The sequence below is a fragment of the Amblyomma mixtum genome, chromosome 1 (assembly GCF_055824585.1).
Source record: "Amblyomma mixtum isolate Tamu chromosome 1, ASM5582458v1, whole genome shotgun sequence".
NCBI lineage: Eukaryota > Metazoa > Arthropoda > Arachnida > Ixodida > Ixodidae > Amblyomma > Amblyomma mixtum.
This window is the reverse complement of record NC_143012.1, coordinates 318711017-318738864: the sequence shown is the minus strand read 5'-3', so window position 1 is coordinate 318738864 and position 27848 is coordinate 318711017. Positions and strand designations below refer to the sequence as shown.

The 27848-nt window shown below is 44.2% G+C and overlaps 2 protein-coding genes across 10 annotated transcripts in view; both read right to left on the bottom strand.

Annotated features, from left to right (window-relative positions):
- The window catches only part of LOC149372623 (uncharacterized), a 517038-nt gene that overhangs the window by 288035 nt on the left and 201155 nt on the right, over nucleotides 1-27848 (bottom strand). The gene's annotated exons all lie outside the window — the stretch shown is intronic.
- LOC149372626 (uncharacterized) lies at nucleotides 2365-3033 on the bottom strand. Its single transcript, XM_089582281.1, has one exon. It carries the CDS (start codon nucleotides 3031-3033, stop codon nucleotides 2365-2367), a length of 669 nt encoding a protein of 222 aa, XP_089438407.1.

The following is a 27848-nucleotide window of genomic DNA, read 5'->3' as shown; positions in this document are numbered from 1 at the left end:
AGATCCTCAAGGTCAAGATGAAGGAGAGGAGAAAACTTGACACCACTCGAGGATCTGACAATTAACTGAGCGTTGACGAAATACAGCTTTATCATCATCACTGAGAAGTGAGACAGTCACTGAGCCTTTCGTTTTTATTTAATGAATTCTATTTCTCCGCTCTTACCCTAGGGCTTCAAAGAGGCGGTAGCGCTTGAGTCTTGCCGTTTTTTGATTCCTCCTCTTCAGGCCTCAAACATCCGACGGCCACTCTTTTCGAAGATGGCAATACTAATGCTGCGTCCGTATTTCGATGGAGGCGAAATGCAAAAGGCTTAAGTGTCGAAATTATTCTGGTCGAAATTATTCTGGAGCTCTCTACTACGAGACGTTTTTTTCTCTCTTCCTGCGCGCCGTAAGGCAAGGAATAAAGTAGGGACGATGAAAATATGTATTGTAGTACGGGTAGAGATTGAGATTGAGGAAGAGAAGTGTGGTGTCCTTAGTGCGGGACTAATTGGCGTAAGCTGCTGCCCTTGCTCGTTCGATAAGAAGACACTGACGTCCTTCTTCAGAGCTAGACACTGCCACCTCTCATCCCTCCCGCGTAGGCTGCGTTGTAATATCAACGGCTTTGTTTTTTTTTTTTGGTAAGCCGAAATCATATGGTACAGGTGTGCTTTATCCCCGCAAAAACTGAGTTCTGGTTCGATGGAATCCGTGTTTACGGTATGTAATCCGCTATGGCTGTGGAATGTCTCAGTCTGTAGGCTACGGAGGTAAATCTCCTCGCGTTTGCTCAGGCTTTTGACAGGTCTTAACGTGTCTGCCTGGCCTACTCATTACACATTTTACGCCGCTTAAGTATTTTTTGGAGACGAAGTTATGTATTTGACGGGGCCGTTGTGTTCCTTGCAACGGCTCTGAGTTTCTCATGTGAGCGGAACGCATGTCCGCTCCTGATAGATGAGAGTGAAGTGCAGAACGTAATATGTTTGTGACCAAATGTAAACTGTCCAAACATGCAATAAAAAAAGTGTGTGCGTGGTCTAGGGGTAGAGAATCTGTCTAGAATTACCAAATAATCACTCCAACGTTTTTCAACGCAAATAATTTACTTTAGATAGACGCTTTACGGCACGGGAGCTTGGGCGCCGCCATATTTGGTCACGTGACCACTCCGCCATCGCCGGTGTTTGGGATTTGACGGCGCCGGCGCGCTGGTGCCCAACTACAAGACTCTTATCCGGCTTCCGCTGTGGATAATGAGCTCTCGGACGGCACAAAAACCTCGTGTGAGCACGCATAGTATGCGTTGGTTCTGCAAAATCGTTCAACCACCTCATTTACTCGCCTCCTTCAGATTGCCCGCATCAGCACGAATGTGTCAACAAACCGCGGTCAGCCCTCCGAGCATTCTTATTCTTTCGATCAGTTCACCATGTAACTCTCTCTGTGGAGCGCATAATTATTTCCAAACTGCATAGATTAAAAGTGGAGCATTCCCAGAAAGCTTGCTTTTCATGGACCGGTATTTTTGCCGAAAGGATGAATACTTGTTCAGAGCTTAAGAGTGATCACCGCTCAGCACTGTGCGCGAAATTTACAACCGAATGTGAGAGCGCGTGTGATCGCCCGGCGATTACCTATATTCTGAAATCTAACGTTCGTCGAAAACTCGTCTGGTCGGGGAGAAGATTCATGAATTCAATAGAAGGAACGGTGACCAAAAGGCTGTTGTTTAATATGAAGACGCAGACGTTTCGGCTTCCATACGGAAGCCTTGATCACTGGGCGGAAAGCCCAAGGCACATCGCTTAAGTGCGCTGCAGTAATCGCCCCAAGCATCTTGCGTACGTAGGCGGGAGATTGCCTGCGTTGTGGCTAGGGGTTTCTTCTGTTGTTTGAATTATTAGGGATTCCAGATATCGACGTGACAGCCAATTCTTGTCTGTTGCGATGACTGAAGCTTCTTCCCAGGCTATTCTGTGCGTCGCGGCTTCCACGTGTTCCGCAAGTGCATTAGAAGCAATCCTCTTGTTCCTGACGTCGTTCTTGTGGTGCCTCAATCGTCTTTCAAAATTCCTGCTCTCGCCGATATAGCACTAGTCGCAATCTGCGCAGGGAATCTTGTAGATGACGCCAGGAAACTTCTCTTTCTTTATCTTGTCTTTGACAGACACCAGCTCGTGCCTCAGCTTGCACGCCGGAACGTGAGCGACGTGCACGCCGTAAGTGCGTAAAACGCTAGCCAAAGACTCGCCCACGCCCGGTACATATGGGATAGCGGCTCTCGGGCTCGGCACGGGGGACCAACTGGTTCTGACGGGCGTGATGAACGTTGAACAACGGAATCTACGAAGTGCTTCGGGTAGCCGCATTCACTCAGTTCTCGGCGCACTTGGCGTAGGTCAGCAGCCCGATCTTCTGCTCTTGGGCAGATGTTTTTGGCACATCGGACGAGGGAAGCCACGACGGAGCGTTTGTGGCAAACCGGGTGCACGGAATTAAAATGAAGACACCGGCCTGTGTGGGTGTCCTTCTATAAACTTTGAAAGAAAGGCGGTGGTTACGGCGTTCAACTAATACTACCAGAAAAGGAAGACGGCAAGCAGCCTCCTCCTCAACCGTGAATGGAATGAAGTCTTCCATGCTATTGATGTGATCTGTGAAGGCACCTAACGCATCCTTTTTAATAATGCAGAAACAGTCATCTACGTAACGCACAAAAACTTTTGGGTGCGGTTCGAAGGTAGCCAGTGCACGGGCTTCTATTGCTTCCATGGTAAGATTTGCGGTTGTCACCGATATAGATGCGCCCATAGCGGTGCCATGAACTTGTTTGTAGACTGCATCCCGGAAAACAAAGTAGGTGTTCTCAAGGCAGAACTGCAACAGCTTCAGGAGATCCGATGCTTCGATAGGGGTTCTTTCACACAATCCGTCGTCATTCTGCAGCGCTGAACGGCACACATCCACAGCCAGATCCACGGGTATGCTGGTGAACAGCGACTTTACATCAAAGGACACCATGACGTCGTCGTCCTCCACCATGTTGTCACGTACTTTTTCAATGAAATTGAAAGAGTCACGTATGAAAGTCGAGCTCTTTCCAACGAGTGGCGCCAAAACCTTGTGCAAGTAGCCCGACAAGCGACATAAGGGCGACCGTGTAAAGTCAACTATCGGTCGCGTCGGGACATTAGGCTTATGGATCTTCGGGAGATCATACAAGGCGGGAGCAGATCCATTCTGGCAGAGAAGCTTGAAATAAAGTGAACAACAGAAAAAAACCTTAACCACAACGCAGGCAATCTCCCGCCTACGTACGCAAGATGCTTGCGGCGATTACTGCAGCGCACTTAAGCGATGTGCTTTGGGCTTTCCGCCCAGTGATCAAGGCTTCCGTATGGAAGCCGAAACGTCTTCGTCTTCATATTAAACAACAACCTTTTGGTCGGCGTTCCTTCTATTGAATTTACCTATATTCTACTTTATCCTGCGTTAGCGTCCCGGCTTCCAAAAAAAAACTGTGTACATTGCTCCAAGGCCGCTTCGGAAGCTCAACGACGTTCAGCCATGCTCTGTTGCAAAGTAAGACTGAGAACTGCTCCGGAATTCAGCACCTGCAGGTGTAGCCTGCCGGAATGAGCTGATATATACAGAATCCTGTCATGATAAATTTCATCACTGTCCCGTGCATTAGCGTACTTCTGTTGACCATTGCATAGGGCGAGGGAATTGCCAAAACGCCTGTTGCTACAGTGCAGTGAACACTATACCAGCGCCCATGAATCGTTTATTGCAAAGGTCTAAAATAGCGCAACGCATTAACTTTTTTCTTTTTGCAGTCCCAGAAATCAGCATACTGGCAAAACAGCTCCCCGAAAAATGGCAGCTTTTGCAAAGAAGTGCCACATATGCAATAAGCATAGTCCATTTTTTCGTCCGTAGACTACAGAGACATTAGTTTCACACATCAGTTAAACAGTACCCATGACATCCGTTCCACAGCCTACGTGTTCGAGAGTAACCTGACATCCGTACTCAGGCTGAGAAGCAGCAGATCGCACTGCGCGCCGATCCTGTTGAAAATCGTGGCCGTCCTAGTGGTGCCACCAGCTGTGCAAAGAGCGAACTGCTGTCTGTAAACGGCCGATACTTGCCCATACAAATGGCATTGAGTCATGTTTCTACACTGTGATCATCAATTTGGTAATGTTTTAATCATTTTTCATTCCACAGCTCCACGTTTGACTTTGGGACCCTCTCGACCAATCCGGCCGCACATACCGGGGACGACACCAACTATGCCGGGTTCTCCGCTGAGCGCCAAGCCCCTTCACTCAGTCCGGGATGAGGGAGAACAGAAATTATGAGTCGCTGCTCGACTGGGAGACGTGGCGATGGGGTGTGAAAAACGCCTGCATAGCAAAATTACTTTTGAAAGGAAGTTATATTGGAAAACTTCCAAAAACTTACTTCAAATTACTTCAAACAATCACGCAAATGTAAGTCTGTTACATTACAAATTACTGCTGATAAAATGAAATGCGCATTACTATAATTTTAAAACCTCATGCAGTTCCTTTTAAATTACTACCTAATTTTCATGCGTGTAAACTACATTAATTGCAGCCTCTCCCCACAAGCGTTTCAAATTTCATAATTTACTTTAAAGTAGAAGCAACTGGGCTTCAAAGTGGTCGTCGAAAATTTGGCCTCACGTTACCATTATCCCTCAAGAGAAAAGCATATCTTAACGGTACTCGCCTATCGGGCAGAAACGTGGACGTCAGCGAAAAGGGTTCAGCTTAAGTTAAGGAGAATGCAGCGAGCTATGGAAAGAAAAATGATAGCTGTAACGTTGAGACCGCAAACGGGTCGAGTAGGTGAGAGAACAAGCGCGGGTTAATGACATTCTAGTCGAAATAAGGAGGAAGAAATAGGCTTGGGCGGGCCATGTAATGCGGAGGCAAGATTATTGCTGGTCCCTTAAGGGTAACCGAGTGGATTCCAAGAGAAGGCAAGAGTAGCAGGGGGCGGCAGAAAGTTAGGTGGGCGGATGAGATTAAGAAGTTTGCGGGGATACGGTGGCCGCAGCTGGGAAAGAGCAGGGTTAATTGTAGGGGCATGGGAGGGGCCACTTTTCATCAAAAACAGCTATTTTCGCGACTCACTGAGGCTGAAAGCGGTGAATACATGTCAGGCAATACGATCGGCTACTACTGAATCTGCAAGACAACCGTGTAGCCGCAGTTAATGAAAGCCAGTATGAAATTTCTGGGTCAATTGAATGGCACACAACTGCACAACTTCAGAATTCTTGTGCCCAGAGGCTTGCAAACGAAAACTGCGGCATACCTGCAAAAATTATGCTCTCCATCACAGAAGTGGCGCGTTAATGTTCCTAAAAATATTCACCCAGCAGAAAGTTGCACTGTGCTTGAATTCGTTCAACTCAAAAACATTTACATTGGATACGATAGGGTTTCGGCGGCGGATTTTGCAAAATTTTGATTCTGCGAAAATATGCTTTTAGTGACGTTCATTGAAGTATTGTCCTTTGAGCAAAAGAAAGACTGGCCAAGGTAAGGTCTCTGTCAGCTGTGAGTAAGAAGCGACAAGAATGGGTGTTTTCCACGCGCGAGCTATTATGGGCTGGCAAAAGCCTACTGGTAAGAGTAATCGAATATTCTCACTGCTGCAGGCTCATGTGAATAAAATGGCAACGCCAAACCTTTTTGATGGAATGAAGTTACTACTGGCTTACCTAATAAATAAGCCCACGGGTGATGGGAACCACAACACTTTATTGACATTAGCGTTGCAACTGTGGTGTTTCTGCTGTATAGAATCACGAGAAAATAAAACTCAATAAAGTACGTCAAATCCGTTTTTATTCTCGGCGCAAGGTTCCTGAAAGACGGTCATCGAAATATGAGAGCAAGCCATGAAGCATTTCAACGTAAATTATTGCACTGGAAGCTTTTTATAATATGCTATTCATAATAGAAAGAATAAGATTATCCTCCATTCGTTGATGGATGCTTCTGGCGCAACCTCTTGCATTCCTTATAATTTCGCTTCTAAAAACTCTGAGAAACAAAAATGTTAGCGTTGGCTATCTTCACGTCATTATTGCTTATGAAGAGTTGTGTTAAAATAGATATATGCGGGCACTCTTGCCGAATTTTCTATCCACTGACCGAATAGAAGTAACGTTTTTCTACTGCGCATTACACGGGGTCATTTATACAAAAACAAGCAAATGCCGAAAAAGTGTTTTCAAAGGTGATACCTGAACAGTGTGAGGCAATGATACGCAGCTTTTTGAAGAAAAGAAAGTAAGTACTGTTTATATGAGAAACGAAACGATGCTGCTCTGCCTGCGTAGTGCATACCCGTTAAATTCTCTCTGTCCTTTTCGGGCGCCACCAAATAAAGAGATACGGAACGTAAAAAAAAAAAAAAAACTGTTCTAAAATCATTTCGCCGTTTTCAGGTAGAGGCAAAGAACTTCCGGTCCAGAGAAAAATATTTCGACAAAAAAAAAAGAAAGCTATTGCCACAATGCACGACACGCACAGCTACACGCGTTCTCCTAACATGGCTCAATACTGATCAGCACGCCTTCAAAGCGTTGATAAATGGTGGCGATGACATCGCTAGCGCTGCCAGCTTTTTCTGCCCCAGAACCGTATCGACGCCTTGTCACCTCTGCTTAAAATGAATGGCGTCAACTCGCCGCTTCTGCCGCGGACGCAGGGGAGGCGTGAAGAATGGGAGTTATCGATTATAATTCTCTGCTTATGGTGGCTACTCTGAGGAACTAGAGCCACTGGAATCTCGTATTCTGTACACGATGTCTCCCTTCGCGCTTCATTTAACATCGCAGATATTAAACGCGAGCAAAGATGAGGATGTCCTCATCCCTGTACTGTAACGCTCTGTACTCATTTTATTTTGTTGACGGATGCTACAAATCTATGCAATTGTAAGTCAATGTGCGAATTGCGCTCTGTGCGTGTATGGTTAAAAACAGCATTGTACTTTTGTTTATATTCGTACGTGTCAGGCAACAAGTGTTTATTTTTGTTATGCACAACAGTAGAATGCGTATCTACAGGTGCATAACTTACATTTGTTATGTTTACGTTTTTGCTTTTATAATAATTATATACTCTGTATTGTGTACGTATTGCCAAGTGGAGAATGTAGCGTTCCATGTTTATCTGTTCACCCCGTAAGCCAAGAGAAGGAACATGAGTCTCGTCAAGCTACCATGGCAGTAGCTTTTTGTTCCTGCCTTTAGTATTTTTTTCCCTCCGGCTTGTAGAGGAAAGAAGACACCAAATAGCGATGATTTCATTTAACACAACACGACTTGCACCCCCGTCTCGCCATAGTCCTCACCAAGCGTGAGCATTAATTTCGGTCAGGCCTGCCACAGGGTACGAAAAGGACTTTCATCTACAAAGTAACACTTTGAAACCTTTGAAGCAATGCAGGTGCATATAGATCTGTTATAAGTGGTCAGCAGTGGAATGAACGACGTTGTAGCCCGAACTGTGCTGGCTTGAGACACTCACTGAAGTAAAATGCTCTCACCGATAAATGTCCTCGCGAAGAACTCGACCCGCCATAGCGAAACGCCATGAAAACAATAAATGTTTTTCGACGTGCTGGAAACTAACTCTAATAGCGCGAGGACCGTGCATATAAACAGCGCATTATCATTGGGAAGTCATCTTGATATACTCGGCGCAAAAAATGGCAGCAGCGGACTCACGTGCTCATAATCTTGGGCTTCTGCTTGGCGGTTCCAACGCACACGAAATAAAGCATTTTCATTTTGCGAGAACTGCTTGCGCTATTGCTCACTGCGTGTGGAATGCACCTGTGTTCGGTAAGGTGCAAGGTGTCCCTGCTTTTGCTGCAAGAGAAAATGGAACTCAGCCATGCGATCAGTTCCCGTAATTCAGGGTGAAGCATGCAGGAACGTTCCCCTTCCCATACTTAAGAGTTTGCTTGTATTTTCCGAAGAATGTTCCAAGGCATATTCCCTGTTCCCACCTCAACTGCCAGTGGGAACGGTCACCTTGTTTAGGACCAGTACACTCGAATGTCGCCCAATCTTACGCGCTGCCAAACAGGCTTTTAGGCACCTCGCTGCGTGGCCCTGAAGACAGCTGCAGAACTGGAGCAGTCGCTAAACATCGTCTTTCTAGTTTTGCTGTATGAAACAACACATTAGAGTCTTGCTGACTTAAAGCTGAATTAGGTTTTCCGAAATACACCGAAGCCACGCGGAAAAAATGCATTGCTTTTAAGCTTGCTTTACAAGCTTTCAAATGTTCAGCGAGGGGAGCATTTTTTGCCGTAGAATTCAAGCACAGAAATAGTAAAAGAAGAGGAAAGAGAGCTAGAGATTTTTTTGTTTTGCTTTTCTGAACCCAGTACACTACTTTTCTGTTTTACGTAGCGACCCAGTACTTTCACGTGGCCCAAAAGCCAACTTGTTCCACTGAAGTGGAAAGAGGGAAGAAGAAAGACGGAGAAACTAACTAGATGCGGACCATCTGGTGGGATACCCAGCACTGGAGGAACGAGAGAATACACTGATAGAAAAAATGAAGCAGGGACAATATAAAGATGAAGGGCATGAATTACGGAGAGGGAAAAGATTTGTCGCTGTCACAACACCCCGCGAAAGCATAACGCCCCCAAGAAGTGGAAGAGTGCCTGGGAGCCCTTCAAAGCCGAAGACTGCTTGAGGCGTACGAAGAGTTTGATTGGCTGCATCAATAATAAGCCACTAGCCTAGTCTTTTTTTTACTGCAAAAGCGCAAAAAGGCTCAGTGGTTTCAAGCTACCGAGGTCACTTCCGAGGTAAGGGCGCAAAGTTAGAAGTATACCTTAAATTTTTTTCAGCAAAATTTAACTAAACAGCAAGGTTCTTCATACACTTTGAAAAGACTCAGCAGTTGCTGCTTGAAGTTGGTTATAATTTTTTGAGCTTACAATCAAGAATAACCTCGCTGCTGGTCTCCGATTAGTGGCTTAAAAGCTCAATATTATCCAGTATGCTGAGAAGCAGGTGGTCTCAAGTTGTATGACAACATATCGATGCCTCTGAGAAATTTCATACCTCTCTCTTGCGGAAAAACACCATCAGCTACGCAAGTTTACACTTTTTCATACCGAAGATCGAGATAATCGTAAAATCTTTTCATCACTTCAACCAGATAACTTGCCTTTCAGTCCTTGGTGTATTGCTTAATAGGAGTAGACATGGCTCAAGAAGGTGGCAAAAAAAGAGAAAAGAAAAGAAATCACCCTCTAGTGTCCGAGGCATGTGTGATCTATATATGCTACCGTATTGAGCCATGAGGTTGGAAGCTCGCTTACGCAGCAGGTAAACTACCAAGGCATGGAAACTAACAGAATCGTTAAAAATGGCTATTTGTTCTTGCGGGCAAAAGGCACCCCGATGAAAGGAACTGGTCAAAACATTTGCACATCCCGAAAGGCTTAAATAGTGCGAACACTGTGTTTTCAATTGATGCAGGTAAAAACAAATTGAACCACAGAATACGAAATATATACTCGGGCCTTCATGAGCCCGGTAGCTGTCACGGACGTGACATGGGGATAAATACCGGCCTATTGTTCGGAAAAAATTACGTGGCCGACCGTTAACTTAAGAGCAAACCTTTAGAAACCAGTATTTTGAGCTTGCAACTGTTTAAAAGCTTGATTATTCAAATTTAATGCGTTACTCATATCATTTTCGCTTTCTGTATTTCTAGGCTCCGCACGCATTCGCTCAGGCCAAATGAGACAGGACGGTTTGCGAGCAAAGAAGTTGTCACACATCTACAGTATCATCCATGGATTAGAGCAATACACTACCAAAGAAGTGTTCCCGTAATTAGTGCCTTTGGAAACAAAATACATTGCACTGCTGGACAAAGAGTGTGATAAGTCGACTGCTTCGGGAGATTATGGTGTGAGGATAAAAATAACGCTATTGTGCGCAAGAAAAAGAGGCTCGGAAAAAATAACCGTCAAGACGCTTTAGTACACCGTGGTTGTGCGCTGACTTTCTCACACAGAGAAAAGGAGATGAGAAGATGCCTTCGGAGATTTTTTACCCCCTTCTACTTTTCAGTCAACACTCATTTTATGCAAGAACACGGGTAACAATTCCGAGTAGTGGTTGAATAGTGGAGGTTGGGGACACGTAGCGGACGAGTATTTTTTTTTTTGTTTTGTTGGCACTTTAGTAGAACTCGTGCTGCGTTGTTTGTAAAGTGGCACTTGATTTTGTATCAAGCTTTTGTTCAGGCTTTCCGATTGCCCAGACCTCCGCCGTCGTTTTCGCGCAGCAGGTCTCCTCCAAAAATTCAAGACCACGCTAGGCTCTTGACAAGTTACCCTGTCACACCAACTCTTGTTGCTCGTACACTATTTGGGGAAACATTTTCTGCTAACCAGTAAACTGTTGCCTCAGACATAGTCCACAGCCAACAAAACAGTGGGGTCAGGAGGCGTTTTATTATCACCAATGCCGCCATACAGCGAAGTACATTTCAGGAGTGCAAACGTAGACGGGTGCGGGCTGCCATTTTCAGGTTTGTGCGACTGAGATTTTTTCGGATGTCTTGATTTCTTATTTAGAGTTACTGGCTCCTCCCATCTTTGCTGCGTTGTTATACCAGAAATCATTTAAGCGGAAAGCACAGAAGGTTAATCTCATTTATTTGTTTGCAGCCATCGAGTAATTACATATATCTTGCTTTTGCGTTAATCCATCTCATGTCCCTTTTATACAAACAAAAAAACACTTTGTCACTCCCACTCACAACACAGGAACACACTGCACTCTACACATTCGAGGTCCTCAACAAGATCCACAACGGAAAGCTCGCCACCTCGCAGGCAGCGGCTGTATACGCCAGAACCCAAGACACTCTCGCAGCTTCCCCAACTTCTTTTGCCTGTATCCCCGTATCCCCTTATTTTGCCGGAAACAAATGTCCGGTAGCAAGCCCCGTGTCTCAATCGCGAAATAATAGCACGCGTCTTGGAGAATTCCCTCGAGGTGTGTGGACTGCGCAGCCGTTAGTATCAATTACGAAGCACCCTCGAGGAAAATCCAGGGTCAGCAAACAAACATCCCGGTCGCCAAGACGTCCCTATAACCCAATGCGCTCAGCACGGACCGTGGTATACGACGGCGAGTGGCAAAGGAAAAGGATGCGCTGCGTGGGAGAACAGAGGATGAGAACAAAAGACAGGCTCCCCAAAGGAGCTGATGAAGCCGCTCGTAAGAGGAGGAGAAAATGTAGATAGCGGAAGAAGGAGCAGTACCTGAAACGCGGAAAACAGAAGAGACGTGGCGACTTTTACAGAACTAACTTCGTGGATCACTGCGCAGAACAAGACGCAGGACATAGAACCAACCATCAAGATGATGGCTGACGTGACGGTGAAGCTTGGTACGTGATCCCTGGCCTCAGCACAAGTGCGCTGCTGTTGCCGAGGGTGATAGGAGCAACGCGTTAGTTGTTGAGCACTTGATTTGCAAGAAACGCGTCTACAGCCGAGACCAAAAGAAGGTGTTTTGTTTGCACCACAGGCAGAAGCAGAAGAGAAAAGTTCAGAGTGCAGGAATTGGCTATGTATACCTCGGGAATACTGCTAATAAATGGGGCAAACTCGGTAGAAGGCATTGCAGCATTGGATGTGATGGGTGGTGAAAAATGGCCCACTTTCGAAGGAATTCGGTTTAAATGATGCTTCTGCGAACAACATAAGCTGAGATCTGAGATGGCGTCATCGCATATTTTAGTAATTGAAAGTATGCCGAGGTGCGGAAAAAATGTGTAGAAAAGGAGGCTTATGCTAAACTGAAGCAGACATTGAAACAGAACCCCCCATGTAGCGTGCTTATCACCTATTTAAAACGGTGTTAGTAGCTGCGCGAACACATTACAAAAGGTAAGCGTGTCAGGTATCGTCTTCTACAAAAGGTAACCAAGTAACTTGGTTAGTTTCACAGCCGCATCGCGGAACACTTATTACACCCCTTAAACTACAAACATATCTAAAGTAAGGATCACGAACCCTTGACCCTCGCCCACTTTTTCAGGTTTTCTGCTATTTAGGGATGCTGTAAGGGCTCCACTACAGAGCTGAGAAGCAAACCAAGTAGTTTATTTCTTTTTTTTATTTGCAAAACAATATCAATTTACAAGCGTACAATACGCATAATGCTCTAGGACCCATAGCCAGAGGCTAGTTTCGGGCCCATCACAATACTGTATATTATAAACGCGGCACGCAACGACGACACATTGCGTTCATCAAATAAACGCGAGATTCTCACCAGTTTCAGGATAAACAAAAGTAAGCGTACACATACACACATCCTCACAAAAAAAAAAAGAAAACAATACACCATAACTTCCTATATTCATCCGAAACATTTTAAAAGATTGCGCCAAGTTTGTTTTCAGTTTAATATCATCAGGTACACTATTCTAAATCAAAACTCAACTGAACTTTATTGCTAACATACTATTGGGAATTGTGTCATTGATTTGTAAGATTTGGTGAATTGTCTTCGCTAGCTATAAATTGTATATTGAGTGAAAAGCCAGAATATGGGTTGCCCTAAAGAGCGGTTTGCTAGAGCCAGACAATTTTTTAATGAGTAATTTTTGACGCTCTCTTCTGTGATCGGATCACAGGTTCGAGATATGTAGGATACGTGTTACCCCAGGAATATATGCAATAGAATATTTGACTCCGTATAAGAGTAGTGTAGAGTATGCGAAGGATTGCAAAGTCGAAACATTCTCCCGCTTGCAATAAAATATGCCAACCATAAGCTAACTGTGCGGAAACCTGTTTTACTCCTTTTACACTGTGACTCTGAGTGCATGTCAGAGTCAAAGTGTACACCAAGATATTTGAAATTATTTACTCTTCGCAGCGTCACACTATTTAAATACAACGAAACATCCTTGTAGTTCAACTTTTTCCCCTTGAATTAAATACAGTGTACTTAGTTTTTTTAATGTTGACGGAGAGATTATTGTTAGCGAACCAGTCAATAAAAATTCAATTCTTCAATTATTTTATTGCTAAGTTCGTTTACTGTGTCCTCTATAAATACTAAAGCTGTGTCATCGGCATACATTAATGCTTGGGAATATTTTAATATGGTTGGAAAATCATTCACGTATAACGAGAACAAAATTGGCCCTTAAATGAATCCCTGCGGGACCCCATTTAACACGGCTTGCGCCTCAGAGATAACGTTATTCATCACCACATGCTGTATGCGGTATTAGAGATAACTATTGAAAAATTCTGACATTTTCGCTCTAAACCCATACTTAAACGAGTTTACCTACAAGAATTTTATGATTAACCATATCAAATGCTTTTTTTTGCGTCTAAGTACACAACTATAGCAATCTTGTTGTCGTGGAGCTAGGGCTCTGTTTATAGTTTGCGTTAGCACAAGAACGGCGGATCCTGTTGATCTATTCTGTGCAATCCCATGCTGACGAGGGCATATAATATTGTACTTGGTGATGAACTTCTTTATTTGTATGCACAGTATTTTTTCAAAAACTGTTTTGGTAATACTAAGGACTGAAATCGGCCTATAATTACTTGGATCGGACCATTCTGCTTCTTTATAGATTGGTACGACTTAAGTTCACAGGATACGTTGAGCTCTCTCGAGAGTGCATATACAGGTTTAATAGGTGGACTGCTAATATGTCAGTGCTGTCCTTAAATATTTTTGCTGCCTTGAAGTGTACAAACTACTCGTGCAATTTCGTTTAACTCAAGGTCACTCATTACAAAACTATTTATAACTAGGCAGACCAAACTACCAAGGTCAGGTGTGGAGGTGAGCTGCTGCGCTAAAGAAGGCCTATACATACAAAATACTTATTAAAAGTGTCCACTACGTTCTGATCAATCACATCAGGTTGCACGTGCTACTTTGAGCGAAAGCAGGCAGCATCATTTACAACATTCCACATTTTTGCTCTATTGCCGTTTTCTAACTAGATGAGAAAAAAACAATATTCATTTTTTCTTTTCCTCCATATGTATACTGTGCTATTCCTAAGGAGCGTAAATTGGGTCAGGTAGTAGTGATTAGTTTTATTCCGTTTTCATTTCTTGAGCCCTCCACTACGGCGTCTCTCATAGCCTGAGTCGCTTTGGGACGTTAAACCCCATAAACCAACCAACCAACCAACCAACCAACCAACCAACCAACCAACCAACCAACCAACCAACCAACCAACCAACCAACCAACCAACCAACCAACCAACCAACCAACCAACCAACCAACCAACCAACCAACCAACCAACCAACCAACCAACCAACCAACCAACCAACCAACCAACCAACCAACCAACCAACCAACCAACCAACCAACCAACCAACCAACCAACCAACCAACCAACCAACCAACCAACCAACCAACCAACCAACCAACCAACCAACCAACCAACCAACCAACCAACCAACCAACCAACCAACCAACCAACCAACCAACCAACCAACCAACCAACCAACCAACCAACCAACCAACCAACCAACCAACCAACCAACCAACCAACCAACCAACCAACCAACCAACCAACCAACCAACCAACCAACCAACCAACCAACCAACCAACCAACCAACCAACCAACCAACCAACCAACCAACCAACCAACCAACCAACCAACCAACCAACCAACCAACCAACCAACCAACCAACCAACCAACCAACCAACCAACCAACCAACCAACCAACCAACCAACCAACCAACCAACCAACCAACCAACCAACCAACCAACCAACCAACCAACCAACCAACCAACCAACCAACCAACCAACCAACCAACCAACCAACCAACCAACCAACCAACCAACCAACCAACCAACCAACCAACCAACCAACCAACCAACCAACCAACCAACCAACCAACCAACCAACCAACCAACCAACCAACCAACCAACCAACCAACCAACCAACCAACCAACCAACCAACCAACCAACCAACCAACCAACCAACCAACCAACCAACCAACCAACCAACCAACCAACCAACCAACCAACCAACCAACCAACCAACCAACCAACCAACCAACCAACCAACCAACCAACCAACCAACCAACCAACCAACCAACCAACCAACCAACCAACCAACCAACCAACCAACCAACCAACCAACCAACCAACCAACCAACCAACCAACCAACCAACCAACCAACCAACCAACCAACCAACCAACCAACCAACCAACCAACCAACCAACCAACCAACCAACCAACCAACCAACCAACCAACCAACCAACCAACCAACCAACCAACCAACCAACCAACCAACCAACCAACCAACCAACCAACCAACCAACCAACCAACCAACCAACCAACCAACCAACCAACCAACCAACCAACCAACCAACCAACCAACCAACCAACCAACCAACCAACCAACCAACCAACCAACCAACCAACCAACCAACCAACCAACCAACCAACCAACCAACCAACCAACCAACCAACCAACCAACCAACCAACCAACCAACCAACCAACCAACCAACCAACCAACCAACCAACCAACCAACCAACCAACCAACCAACCAACCAACCAACCAACCAACCAACCAACCAACCAACCAACCAACCAACCAACCAACCAACCAACCAACCAACCAACCAACCAACCAACCAACCAACCAACCAACCAACCAACCAACCAACCAACCAACCAACCAACCAACCAACCAACCAACCAACCAACCAACCAACCAACCAACCAACCAACCAACCAACCAACCAACCAACCAACCAACCAACCAACCAACCAACCAACCAACCAACCAACCAACCAACCAACCAACCAACCAACCAACCAACCAACCAACCAACCAACCAACCAACCAACCAACCAACCAACCAACCAACCAACCAACCAACCAACCAACCAACCAACCAACCAACCAACCAACCAACCAACCAACCAACCAACCAACCAACCAACCAACCAACCAACCAACCAACCAACCAACCAACCAACCAACCAACCAACCAACCAACCAACCAACCAACCAACCAACCAACCAACCAACCAACCAACCAACCAACCAACCAACCAACCAACCAACCAACCAACCAACCAACCAACCAACCAACCAACCAACCAACCAACCAACCAACCAACCAACCAACCAACCAACCAACCAACCAACCAACCAACCAACCAACCAACCAACCAACCAACCAACCAACCAACCAACCAACCAACCAACCAACCAACCAACCAACCAACCAACCAACCAACCAACCAACCAACCAACCAACCAACCAACCAACCAACCAACCAACCAACCAACCAACCAACCAACCAACCAACCAACCAACCAACCAACCAACCAACCAACCAACCAACCAACCAACCAACCAACCAACCAACCAACCAACCAACCAACCAACCAACCAACCAACCAACCAACCAACCAACCAACCAACCAACCAACCAACCAACCAACCAACCAACCAACCAACCAACCAACCAACCAACCAACCAACCAACCAACCAACCAACCAACCAACCAACCAACCAACCAACCAACCAACCAACCAACCAACCAACCAACCAACCAACCAACCAACCAACCAACCAACCAACCAACCAACCAACCAACCAACCAACCAACCAACCAACCAACCAACCAACCAACCAACCAACCAACCAACCAACCAACCAACCAACCAACCAACCAACCAACCAACCAACCAACCAACCAACCAACCAACCAACCAACCAACCAACCAACCAACCAACCAACCAACCAACCAACCAACCAACCAACCAACCAACCAACCAACCAACCAACCAACCAACCAACCAACCAACCAACCAACCAACCAACCAACCAACCAACCAACCAACCAACCAACCAACCAACCAACCAACCAACCAACCAACCAACCAACCAACCAACCAACCAACCAACCAACCAACCAACCAACCAACCAACCAACCAACCAACCAACCAACCAACCAACCAACCAACCAACCAACCAACCAACCAACCAACCAACCAACCAACCAACCAACCAACCAACCAACCAACCAACCAACCAACCAACCAACCAACCAACCAACCAACCAACCAACCAACCAACCAACCAACCAACCAACCAACCAACCAACCAACCATTTCTTATACCAGTACTCTTTTTTTACCTTAAGTCATCAAGAATCGATCGTGTCATCCACGGTCAAACAGGTTTCTTGTACTTTCTTGCACATATACTTCCAGTTACTTTTGATATACAGTACTGATATACTGTCGGTGGAAGTTTTCAAATTGTCAGACTTTTGCAAGAATTATGCCATGATTGCACACGCAGAAACTTTACAATCTTCCGTGATAGTACTCAACACCTGTCGGGTCCTCATGGGCCCCCATTGCCAGTATGCACTGCTTTCAAACTCACAATCATATTTCTCTTGATCCATTTCTGTCAGAAGAAGTCGTTACGTAAACAATTCGGCTTATTCGTTGAAGGATGCAAAGAAAGGCAAATAAAAACAGATCCTCCTCGAAGCCACACAGGTACTTCTGCGAAACGCGGAGGCCTCTGTCCAAAAAACAATTCTCTGTCACCTTTCGAACGATTTGCTTGATAAAGTTCTGCATGCCTTCTTGGATTTAAAATGTAAGCTTCAGCCACTCGCATCTCATTATATCTTAACAGTAACTGAAGCCAACATAAAAAAAGTTCTGTGCACATACGGTGACAGCATGACCGAAAGTGTTAAGGAAAGCGTCGTTACTTGCACAAGGAGAATTCATCGGAGGCTCTCACTTTATGGTCGATAATTCACATCCGGTTCCTTGTTTATGCACTGAGATAAAACAATACTCTGCACTGAACTAATTACGCAAGCGCACGCCTCCAAATATTCACAAACTTGCTCACAGAACCGAGCCTGCTTTCGTCCCTGTGCACGTGGCGTTGTGTCTAAGTTGGCAGTGCTTTTGTAGGTGTCGTGCTTTTTTTGGCTTCCTCAACATTTCCCTAATTTGCCCACAGCCAGCACCAAAGAAAAAAAAAATAACTCCTTCCTACTGTACAGAAAGGCTTTACAGGCCGTTCCTGTTATTACACACAAAACGCGTCATCACGTAGCGATAATAAAGTAATATAAAAGAATAGCCCCACAATAGCTCTTCAATAATCCGCCAGAAACTGACCTTGATCCTCGAGTGGTCGTTCGTCGTTTTAGCGTTGGGCTTCCGCTATCAAACCTTTACCGTAGCATATGGTACATGCGATGACCATTTGCGCTCGTTGTCAAGGAGAATAAGTCCTTCCGTTGACCCTGATTTAGGGCAGCTCAGAGGCGAAGCCTCCAGTTCCGCTTTGCTGTTTGCCATTCAGGGGTGAACTGTAAATGCGGATACCCATTCTTATGTGAGCGGTATTTCATTGTTCCTGCATCCTCTGCGTATCCGGTTGCCAGTCAAGCGAGCAATGACTGCAGTTCTGTCTGATTGAGAGTAGAAAAACTATAGATAATCTTTGTTAACAACAGGAAGAGGTGCTGTGAGCAAGGTTTGGTCAAGCTCTGGCATATGTTCTTGAAATGCGTGAAAATTTATTGGCGCATTTATTTTTCATACCCAGAGATTCCCGACAAGCGCATTTTTTCGACGGGAAGTTTTTACCAACGCAGTATTTTCGCATATCGTAAGATTGGAGCATAACAATCAATATATCCCCAGATCTCTCATCGAGACTCTACTAGTTTTCTGTCAATTATTGAAAAAACGCATTCCAATGGTTTTTATAGCAGTCTTAAATACTCTGTGGGAGCGCATGACAAACTTTAAGAACAAGTTTTTGCTATGCATCGGAATGATAAATCATTACAATCAATAAGTTTTCATAACAGAATCATGAAATATTACACATAGTTTTCTCAAAAACATTGTGATGTCAGGAAAAGCTGGACTTGCGCGCCTACAGCGTCAGAGGGGCACTTCAAAGTGGGGTCTGGTGGGGAAGTAAATGAGAAATATCAACGCATAAAGCATCATAATCATCACAATCATAAAGTTTCATAATCATCTGGTCAAACATTATATCGATAACACCTAGCAAGTTTACTTCTTTACCCGAGTCATGCCTTTTTTTGTCACACCCTGTGTATAAGCCCATTTGCCTTCCTGTGTAAAGGTTCATGTTCTTTTTTCCCGTTACTATTATGTCTTATTTATATTTTAATTTTTTTGATCGAATGTTTTTCTGCATGTATTTTGTACAGTCGTGATAATTTGTAATTAGCTTTTAGAACGTAACAGTGTTTGTTCCTACGTATTTTTTGTTTTTTCTAGCTACTGTTGTGCATATTTATTGCTCCCCCCTTACACAATACCTCCCGGGAGGTCTGTAAAGTATCTGTAGATAAATAAATAAATCAATAAATCTAAATCACACTGCAGGAGCAACAACAAAGAAAAAACGAGGTCGGACTACACACTGTATAACAGATGTAATAGATGTAAATAGAATAAATTGTTTCTATACTAATGGTAAAAAAATTTATGAAAACCGGCGCCAATGCGATATAGTTTTGTGCAGAAAAACTATGACTAAAGTCTAGTTCTTCAACCAGTTGCTTAATTTATTTGTCACCCCGCGGTGATATTACGTAATTAGGTGCAAGGACGCAACTAAGTCCATCGATACAAGTTCTGTCACAAAATATCTTGATGAGAACCGTCCATTTTAGGTAAATTCTCACCGAAGCCAGGTACTCAACGAATAGCTCTACTGCGGTAAAGAAATGAAAATTTGCAATGTCGACAGTTCGCGAAATTCAACCATAGAGCTATGGATTTGAAGTGTGTTATTGCATCAGCTCGACTATAAGCATAACGGCACAAGCAGTTGCTCTCGGCGATGTTTTTAATCTAGTAGGAGGAATGTACTCGTAAGAACGCCGAAAATCACAGGGATCATGATGAAAACCACGGCGACCACCATGAAGGCGGCTTTTATTAGATCAAGCAACTGGCCTTGCTCAACTAACCATATTATGCTTAAAAACTGTAAATTATGGGGTTTAGCATTCCAAAGCGACACGTGGACTTAAAAGACGCCGTATCGGAAAGCTTCGGATTGTTTTAGGCCGCCTGGGGTTCTTTCACGTGCGTTGCCATCGCAATATGCATGAGCTTTTTTAGATTTCACCTTCACCGAAATACGGATGCCGAAGCCAGGATCGAAACAGCGACCTCGAAATTAGCAGCCGAACATGAAAGTCACTGAGCCACCGCAGCGTATTATTATGTTTAGTTTGTCATCTGCTTATGATGTCGAACACACCATATTTTGTAAAAAATAAAGCTGACGAAATATAGCTAAACTTCATCATCATGTGAAATCAATCAGTGTTTTCAACTTTTTCTTTGTAGGCTGTATGCCCTAGAATTTCAGAACTGCGCCTGAACTGCTTTTCATTGTATTTTTCTGAACACAGTTCCATCAAATATTAGTGAGCTCTAGTGCCTCCGAGTGCCTCCGAGTGTGTTGAATAAATGAGCACTGTTATTTTACATCACGAGCTAAAGACGCCATATGTTCCTGTCATGAAATCGGGTTCACGAACCTAATTTAAATTTGAGCGACAAATGAATGCGCGCATGCAATTTCAACCACAGTGAACCATAAATACTCCGTCATCGACGCACCCAAAATGAGATTTATTAAGGCTTTCCATCGAAGATGTCTGCGCTGCCTCCGAGCTTGAACGGCGTGAACCGAAGGTATGTCTGCAAACGACCTAAAACCATAGTCCGTCAAGTTATTTCCAGTCAGGTGACGACGCATTGTCATTATTCTTTAAGTTTCAAACGCGGAAGAGGGCAAAACACACCGCAAATAAGCACTTTGATCTTACAAGCAACTATGTCGCGTTTAGTTTCCTTTAAGAAACAGATTCACACAGCGCAACGAAATGAGGACAAGAAGGAACACGAAACACAGGACGGGCGCTGTTTCGTGTTCTTGTATTTTTCGCTGTGTTTCGTGTTACTTCTCCTCGTTCCGCTGCGCTGTGTGAATCTGTTTCTTAAAGCATGAACCAACTAGCCCGCACATAATCCTTTTATTTCCCTATTTTGCATCATTTTGAATTTACTGAATTTCTAGCTTTAGCTTTATTTTTATCCTTCTCGCTTGTAGTATTAGTTCTTGCATTACAAAATATGATTTATTTTGGGTTAGATTGTTAGAAAGCACACTAGCCAGACTATGCTTTGTTGCAATAATACCTAAGAACTTTTGCGAGCATTTGCAAAATATCATCTATAGATTTAAATGTCCTTGGTCTGCCAAATCTGGCTCCGTGTTTCCTTCGCATAAAAACCTTTTCAAAAAGATGGCTCTTCTCTGATCTGTTTTGGAGGCAATACAAGGAAAGTGAATTGGTTTAGAGTAAATTCAGTGCCTATTCTCTAGGTATCTGACCACCTCAATACTTTTTCGTTCTTTGTAGCTTGAATGAGCGCACGTCCGTTTCGGACCATGCCGCACATGCGCACACAACTGCCGCTTTGAAATCCGTCAGTTCAATCACTGCTGCCACATCCCAGTCGAAAACTGAAGGGCAATTATTGAAGGGTGTGTGCACCTTCTCATGAACACCAGGAGGGTAGATTTGTAAATGTGTATATTTTTTTCCCAACATTTACCCTTCTCGACGCAGCCACATTTGAACTGCGATGTGGACGTAGGGTTTAAATTTGCGGATTCACTCGGTCAGCTTGGTGTGTACCCGTAGCCCGGAATGTACAGTCGTGAAAAATATGAGAGGGAACAAACTTCACGCAGAAAATTGCAAATGTTTTGGTTATTTCTCTACTAAATTGCACAACGACATTGTGATATTGTAGGCGCAGACGAAAACTAGTTAAAGAGAGAGAAAAACTGCGCTTGTCACAAATAATTACGGAGTAATCAATAAATGAATGCTCCAACTGTGTTCCCCACTCATATTTTTCACGACTGTACGTGCGCTCAATTAAGTTGCAAATGCTAAAACCGGCTACGAGCCTCTAAACATTTCATTGCAGCAGGAAAAAAATCTAAGGACGATTCCCCTTAATGGGAAATTTGAGCTCAATTAAGTTATAAATAGTTAAACCGGCTATGAGCCTCTAAACATTTCATTATAACAGGAATAAATTCTAAAGACGATTACGATTCTCCCTAATGAGAAATTTGAGCTCAGCTCGGTGGACGTATGAGGCCCTGTAGGCTTTTTTTTGCTTTGCTGGATCATCGGCACGTCTGACGACGATATTAGTTCGCTAGTAGTATTCGTTTAAGATGATGATAATGTGCAATGCACAGCGCGTGAGAATGTGTCTATTAGTCCGACAGCATTATTAGTGGAAGACAACGACGATGTGCAGTGCACCGCGCGAGAAGGTGGTGCAGTTTAACACGACGCGTGATCGTCTCGTATACACTCTATCCATAACACAGACTACAAATCTTCTTATTAAGACGTTGTTTCCTGTATAGATGTATTAGTGGTCTTACCTCTCCTTTCTAGAAAACAGTGCATTAGAGAGGTGCAACGGATGTACGTTAAATCGGCCACGAAGACTTTCTTATTTAAGCTTCACACTTCAAACTTACCTGTCGGAACACTGCTTCGTGAAAAAGGACTTTTGTGCCATGGTCTCTCAGCTTTTGTTTGTGTCAGCAGCCAGAAACAATTCATCATTTCTTTGCGTTTTGTCGTGATGCCATGTTTTTCTGGGACATTCTTCAACAGACTCTCAAAAAGGACATTGACATTACGCCCTATACTATAACATTTTTGCCTACATTGGAAGGTTCTAAGGTTCCGTGTGATCTTTTAGTGTTCATAGGACTGTTTATCCTGTGGAAGAGCCGCATGACAGATCACCACGCAAGCCGCTACGTTCATCGAAGTCTCTGTTCAGAGAGCAGTGTGATACGGAGCGGGGGGTATATGCTGCGTTGGATCGACCTCCTACATGGCTTCCTTTTCTCGATGCATGCGTGTCTCTCCCGGAATTCTGATGTGCGGGCAAAGAGAAAGCAGGATGCTGGTTTGATTGTGTATGACAGGTTGCGGGATGCGACCTGGTAAAGTCCGGCTTGAAGCCCGTCAGGGTGGATGCACTTCCATGCAATAAAGAAAAAACTGTGGCATAGCCTAGTGCTCTCATGAAGTGGCCAGCAAAGCTGATCTGTTAGAGGCGCTGCGGGTTCGAATCCCAGTAGCGGCAATGTTTATTTTACTCTGACGGCGGCGACGAGGCTCAAGCAATGAACTGGCTCTTAAGAGCTACGCTCCAAAATAGCACTTATTTCTCTCTCTCTCTCTCTGGTTTTTGCAATGGTAGCGCACGAGCTGGCTCACCGCCCGTTCCTGCGTAAACAACTTTAAAATCAGCGACACAAACAAAACAAGGACTTCGTGTCTTATTCGTCCACCCCCATTTCGTGCATCACATTGCTTTCCAAGATTTCCTCTTGTAACACTGACCTCGAACAGAGACACACCACAAGAAACACGGCACACACATGCAGGTGCCATGTATTACAAGATCGAGACCTACCAGGTCACCAAAAAAAAAGTTTTGCTTCAGATTTATTTGTAAACCCAAAAGAGGTATCTCAGCTTTGAGTTCTACTTTTGATTTAGGACATTTGTAATATAGCCGCCGTGGTGGTACAGTGGGTATGGTGCTCGGCTGCTGAAATGAAAGACGCGGGGTCGTTCCCGGCCGCGGCGGTCGCATTTCGACGGAGGCGAAATGCCAGAACTCCATTTACTCTGTGATATCAGTACATGTTAAAGAGCCCCAGCCGAATTACAGAATTACCGAACCTACGGCGTCCATCCGTAGCATGAATCACTTAGGGACGTTAAATACAATGAACTAAACCAAACCGAACATTTGTAATAGATAGTGCGCGGTAAGAACTTAAGATTACATTGACAGCGGTGCCTCCTGTTAGTAAGTACGTTTATAAAGATCGTAAATATAAGCAGCTGAACAATGCGAGAAAAATTTTATCGACGACAAATGCAAGTAAACAGTAATAGAAAAATATGCAAGGAACTAGCTAGGATCATTGCGCCCGAAACGAACCGAGATTCGTCTTATAGATTTGTGATCTCCGTCTGCTATAATGGACACTTATAATTTGAGTAAAAAATACGAGAAACCTATACATTTCCTGATCTATAGATAGCCTTGATTCTTATTCTCACCGTTTTGTCACCTAAGTTTCAACATACAAAAAAAAAATACCTGCGGAAATTAAACGAACCTATGAACGCTTAAAATATTCCATAACCCTGCCACATAGGGCCGTGTGCCGTAAAACGAGCGCTTCCAAACCTAAGAGATGCATTGCAGCCAACGATACCCGTACCCACTTTGGCGCGGATTTACTCTGGCGACCTATAGCGAACCGGTTTGCAAAGGACGGTGCCAGCAGTAGAGAACGCACAGGCGAGAGGAAGGGGAAAAAACGGATGATAAAATGATACACACGTCGGGACAATGCGTCCCATCCCAGCAGCTTAGCCACCTGACTGAACTCGCAATATGAAAGCGCTCGCTTCCTCTGGCGTCAATGCCTCCCGGCGCACATTTTCTCTGTAGGTGCGAACATCGTCCTCGCTACATGTCAGAGACTTTGTGTGAACACGGAAACGGGAGCATGAAAAAAAGAATGGAACAGATAGTTTAGGGAAAATGCTTATCATAGGTTCTCAGCTCTGGTGAAAAGAAGTGTGCAGGATGGCAGTGCAGTGATGTAAATGCGCGCAGAAAGACCCTATCATTGGGACGGACCGTATAGTGAAGTTCAGGAGTTTAAAACAGCGTAGAAGATTCGAAAAAGAGTCAGTGTACCAAGGTGACACCATTTCGGAGGCCGGAACTGTATAGATGTCAAGAGGATGTAGTCCGTACTGCAGAGTTCAAATAAAGCTCTTGACGCGTTGTCAGATGACCGAGAAATGTGGTTTTCAGGGCTGGAAATGAATTAATAACACGTGTGTGTGTTATTATGAATGTGCGTGTGCCTGTCGGTCCGTCCGTACACCTGTCCGTCAGTGCTCGCCTGTCTCAATGTCTTTCTGGCTATCTTAGACTTCGCAAGTCTCTCTCTAGCGCCTCCTACAAGACTCCTTCGTAACCTAGATGTGTCTCTCATATGTCTTCATCGCACATCTATTATAATTCGCTGCTCATAAGCCAGCCGGTACGATTGGATTATAGCTTCGTGACCTGCTGAAGCCGAAATACAGTGCTGCGTTTCTATTCCCGCCTTGCGAATTGCCGGTAATTCAAAGGAAAAACTTCGAAGGCTTAGCCTTTGCAAAGAACGGCCCCGGCATTGAACACAGGACGCATTTACTTTACACGCTTCTATGAACACTCCGGGTAAGTGTCGAAATGGGTCGATTGTGTTAATTCCATGGCCCAAATAAGTTGTTTAGGAAAGCTACAAGTTGCAACAGATAAACAGCTTTGGTAATGCAGCTCGCTTGTGTAATCGCTCTTCTGTACACCGTATCAGACGTCCTAAAAGGTGTAAAAAAAGGGCTCAGTTCACGACCAGAATTTCTCAGAGCACGAAAATAACTCAAATGTTCACATATAAACTCAAAATCATGTTTACGTGTAGAACGGAGCGCTCTCGCCGGATAAACAAACGCGAATTTTATTAGTTTGGGGAGCAACAGGAATCATAAAAAAACAGAAAATTACGATGATCAAGCGTCCAGATCAAGTCGGCGTCACGTATCATCATCAGCTGAAGTATCAAATACGAATCTCGAGGGCTGGTAGACTTGAAATCAGTCAGTGGTGAAGGCGGCAAAATGCGCCTGAGGTTTCGCATCGCGTTTGACAGAGCGAAGATGTCTATATTTTTTTTACATCCACATTCTGGTGCACAGGATACGACAGAGGTGAAGAATGGACTGAAAAATATATCGAACACAAAGACCCACCTTTTACTACTTTCATGCATTCGTTAAGTGCATGACGCCATGCATTTATATTTTTTCGGTTTTATGAAACTATATCCTATCTTGTGCTGTTCCTTAGTCACCAGGGCAGGTCTATGCACTGAATCTGGAAAATGCCTCATGAACTGTAGATAGTAGCAATGCAAGACCAGATTCAAATATCTGGTGCCTTTACGCTAACTTGCGTAAGGGGTCAGGACCCGCGTCAAGCCGTTGTCACGGCTTTTGTCCCTTTCTCCTCCTCTGAAAAAATAAAGTAAAAGAGAAATGAATTGAATTGATCATATTTGCAATTTGTGCAGTCAATGGAAAATTAATAGCTATTTGCGTATTTATTAGCTGAAAGATAATGACTTAGAAACTAGCAGAAAAACCAACCACATGCCATCGTTGGGATCCGAGGCAACGAACTATTAATGTAGAGGTCGTAGGTTCGGATTCCACCATCTGCGGATTGGACTGCACTGCGAACTGTGAAGTTCAAAGACAAACAGATATAAAAGGTGCGCCGAAAGAAATTCGCACTTCTTGCGAGCAAACGCCGATAAGCTAAAATTAGGAAAAAAATTCCTTTTTCGCGTTAACTGACGAAAGAGGCAAGGTTAATGTTTCTAGTAGTCAGTAACAGCCATATTCTCAGCCTGAGCACCACTACATGAAGGAGAGTGCAGAGGCTATTCTTATTTTATTAATATCATTACAATAGATAAGATACTCAAGATGCGCAAAGACCATGTCATGGGTCTAAGAACGTTCTCAAGGACTTTTGTTACTGGTTCGAAGAATTACCGACACAAACTTTTTCAGAATTACCACCGTCGTTAAGCTGACGCGCCTTCCATTTGCCTTTTCTTTTATGTTTAACTTCTGAAAGAACCGAGCCCATTTTGAGGCGCCTGTAAACAAGATATTCCTTTTAGCGCAATGAACTAATTCAAGCCAGGCCGAAGAAATTTACATTAACCCAGACAAGAGGGATTCAAGCCGCGTCGCATGTCCCAAGCATGTCTATGGCTTGCTTGTTTGACAACAAATCAAGAAATATGGTACACGGCTCTCTGGCTAAGCACTGAACCTGAGTGTTATTTAAGGGTCATAAATTTTGTTCACTGCCTTCTTCAGAGCTTATTTCTTCATCAGTGAAGCGCGCATTGCCCTTAAAGCCGCACACCGCGTGTTTACTAGCAGCTTCCTGTGGTCCATGGTGACTGATGCGAAAACTCTTTGAAGCCGCTTTACTCAAAGTAACAAAAATGCGCGGAATTCACGTCAAATTTGCCTGATTTTTGTGTCGCTCATTATTAATTTTTACAGACGCTTCACCAGAGGCTTCAGTGCTTCCGATGAAGAAGCAAATGCAACATTGAGATCGATAATGCCAACATGAGCGCTGTTACATTACCCTCTATGTTTTGAATATTTTAATGGCAGAGCGTGAAAAACATTGCGCATCAACGACAACGGCAAATGTGTCCAATATAGTTTCCTCGTCTAGAGCATGTATTTCAATTTCTTATTCTTCACATTTCAGTCACGGTGCATGAAAGCTCGAAGCGTGACTCCAAAATAGCATCTGCGGCCACGGGCTGGAAACCCATGAAAGGCTCCGAGATCGGCTTTCCAGTTCCAAAGAACCGGAAGGTTTTTTTTTCGCAAGTTGCCGAGGTAGCCCTCGGAATCGTAAGAGTGGAAATGGTAAGCTTGCCATGACCTTGTTCGTTC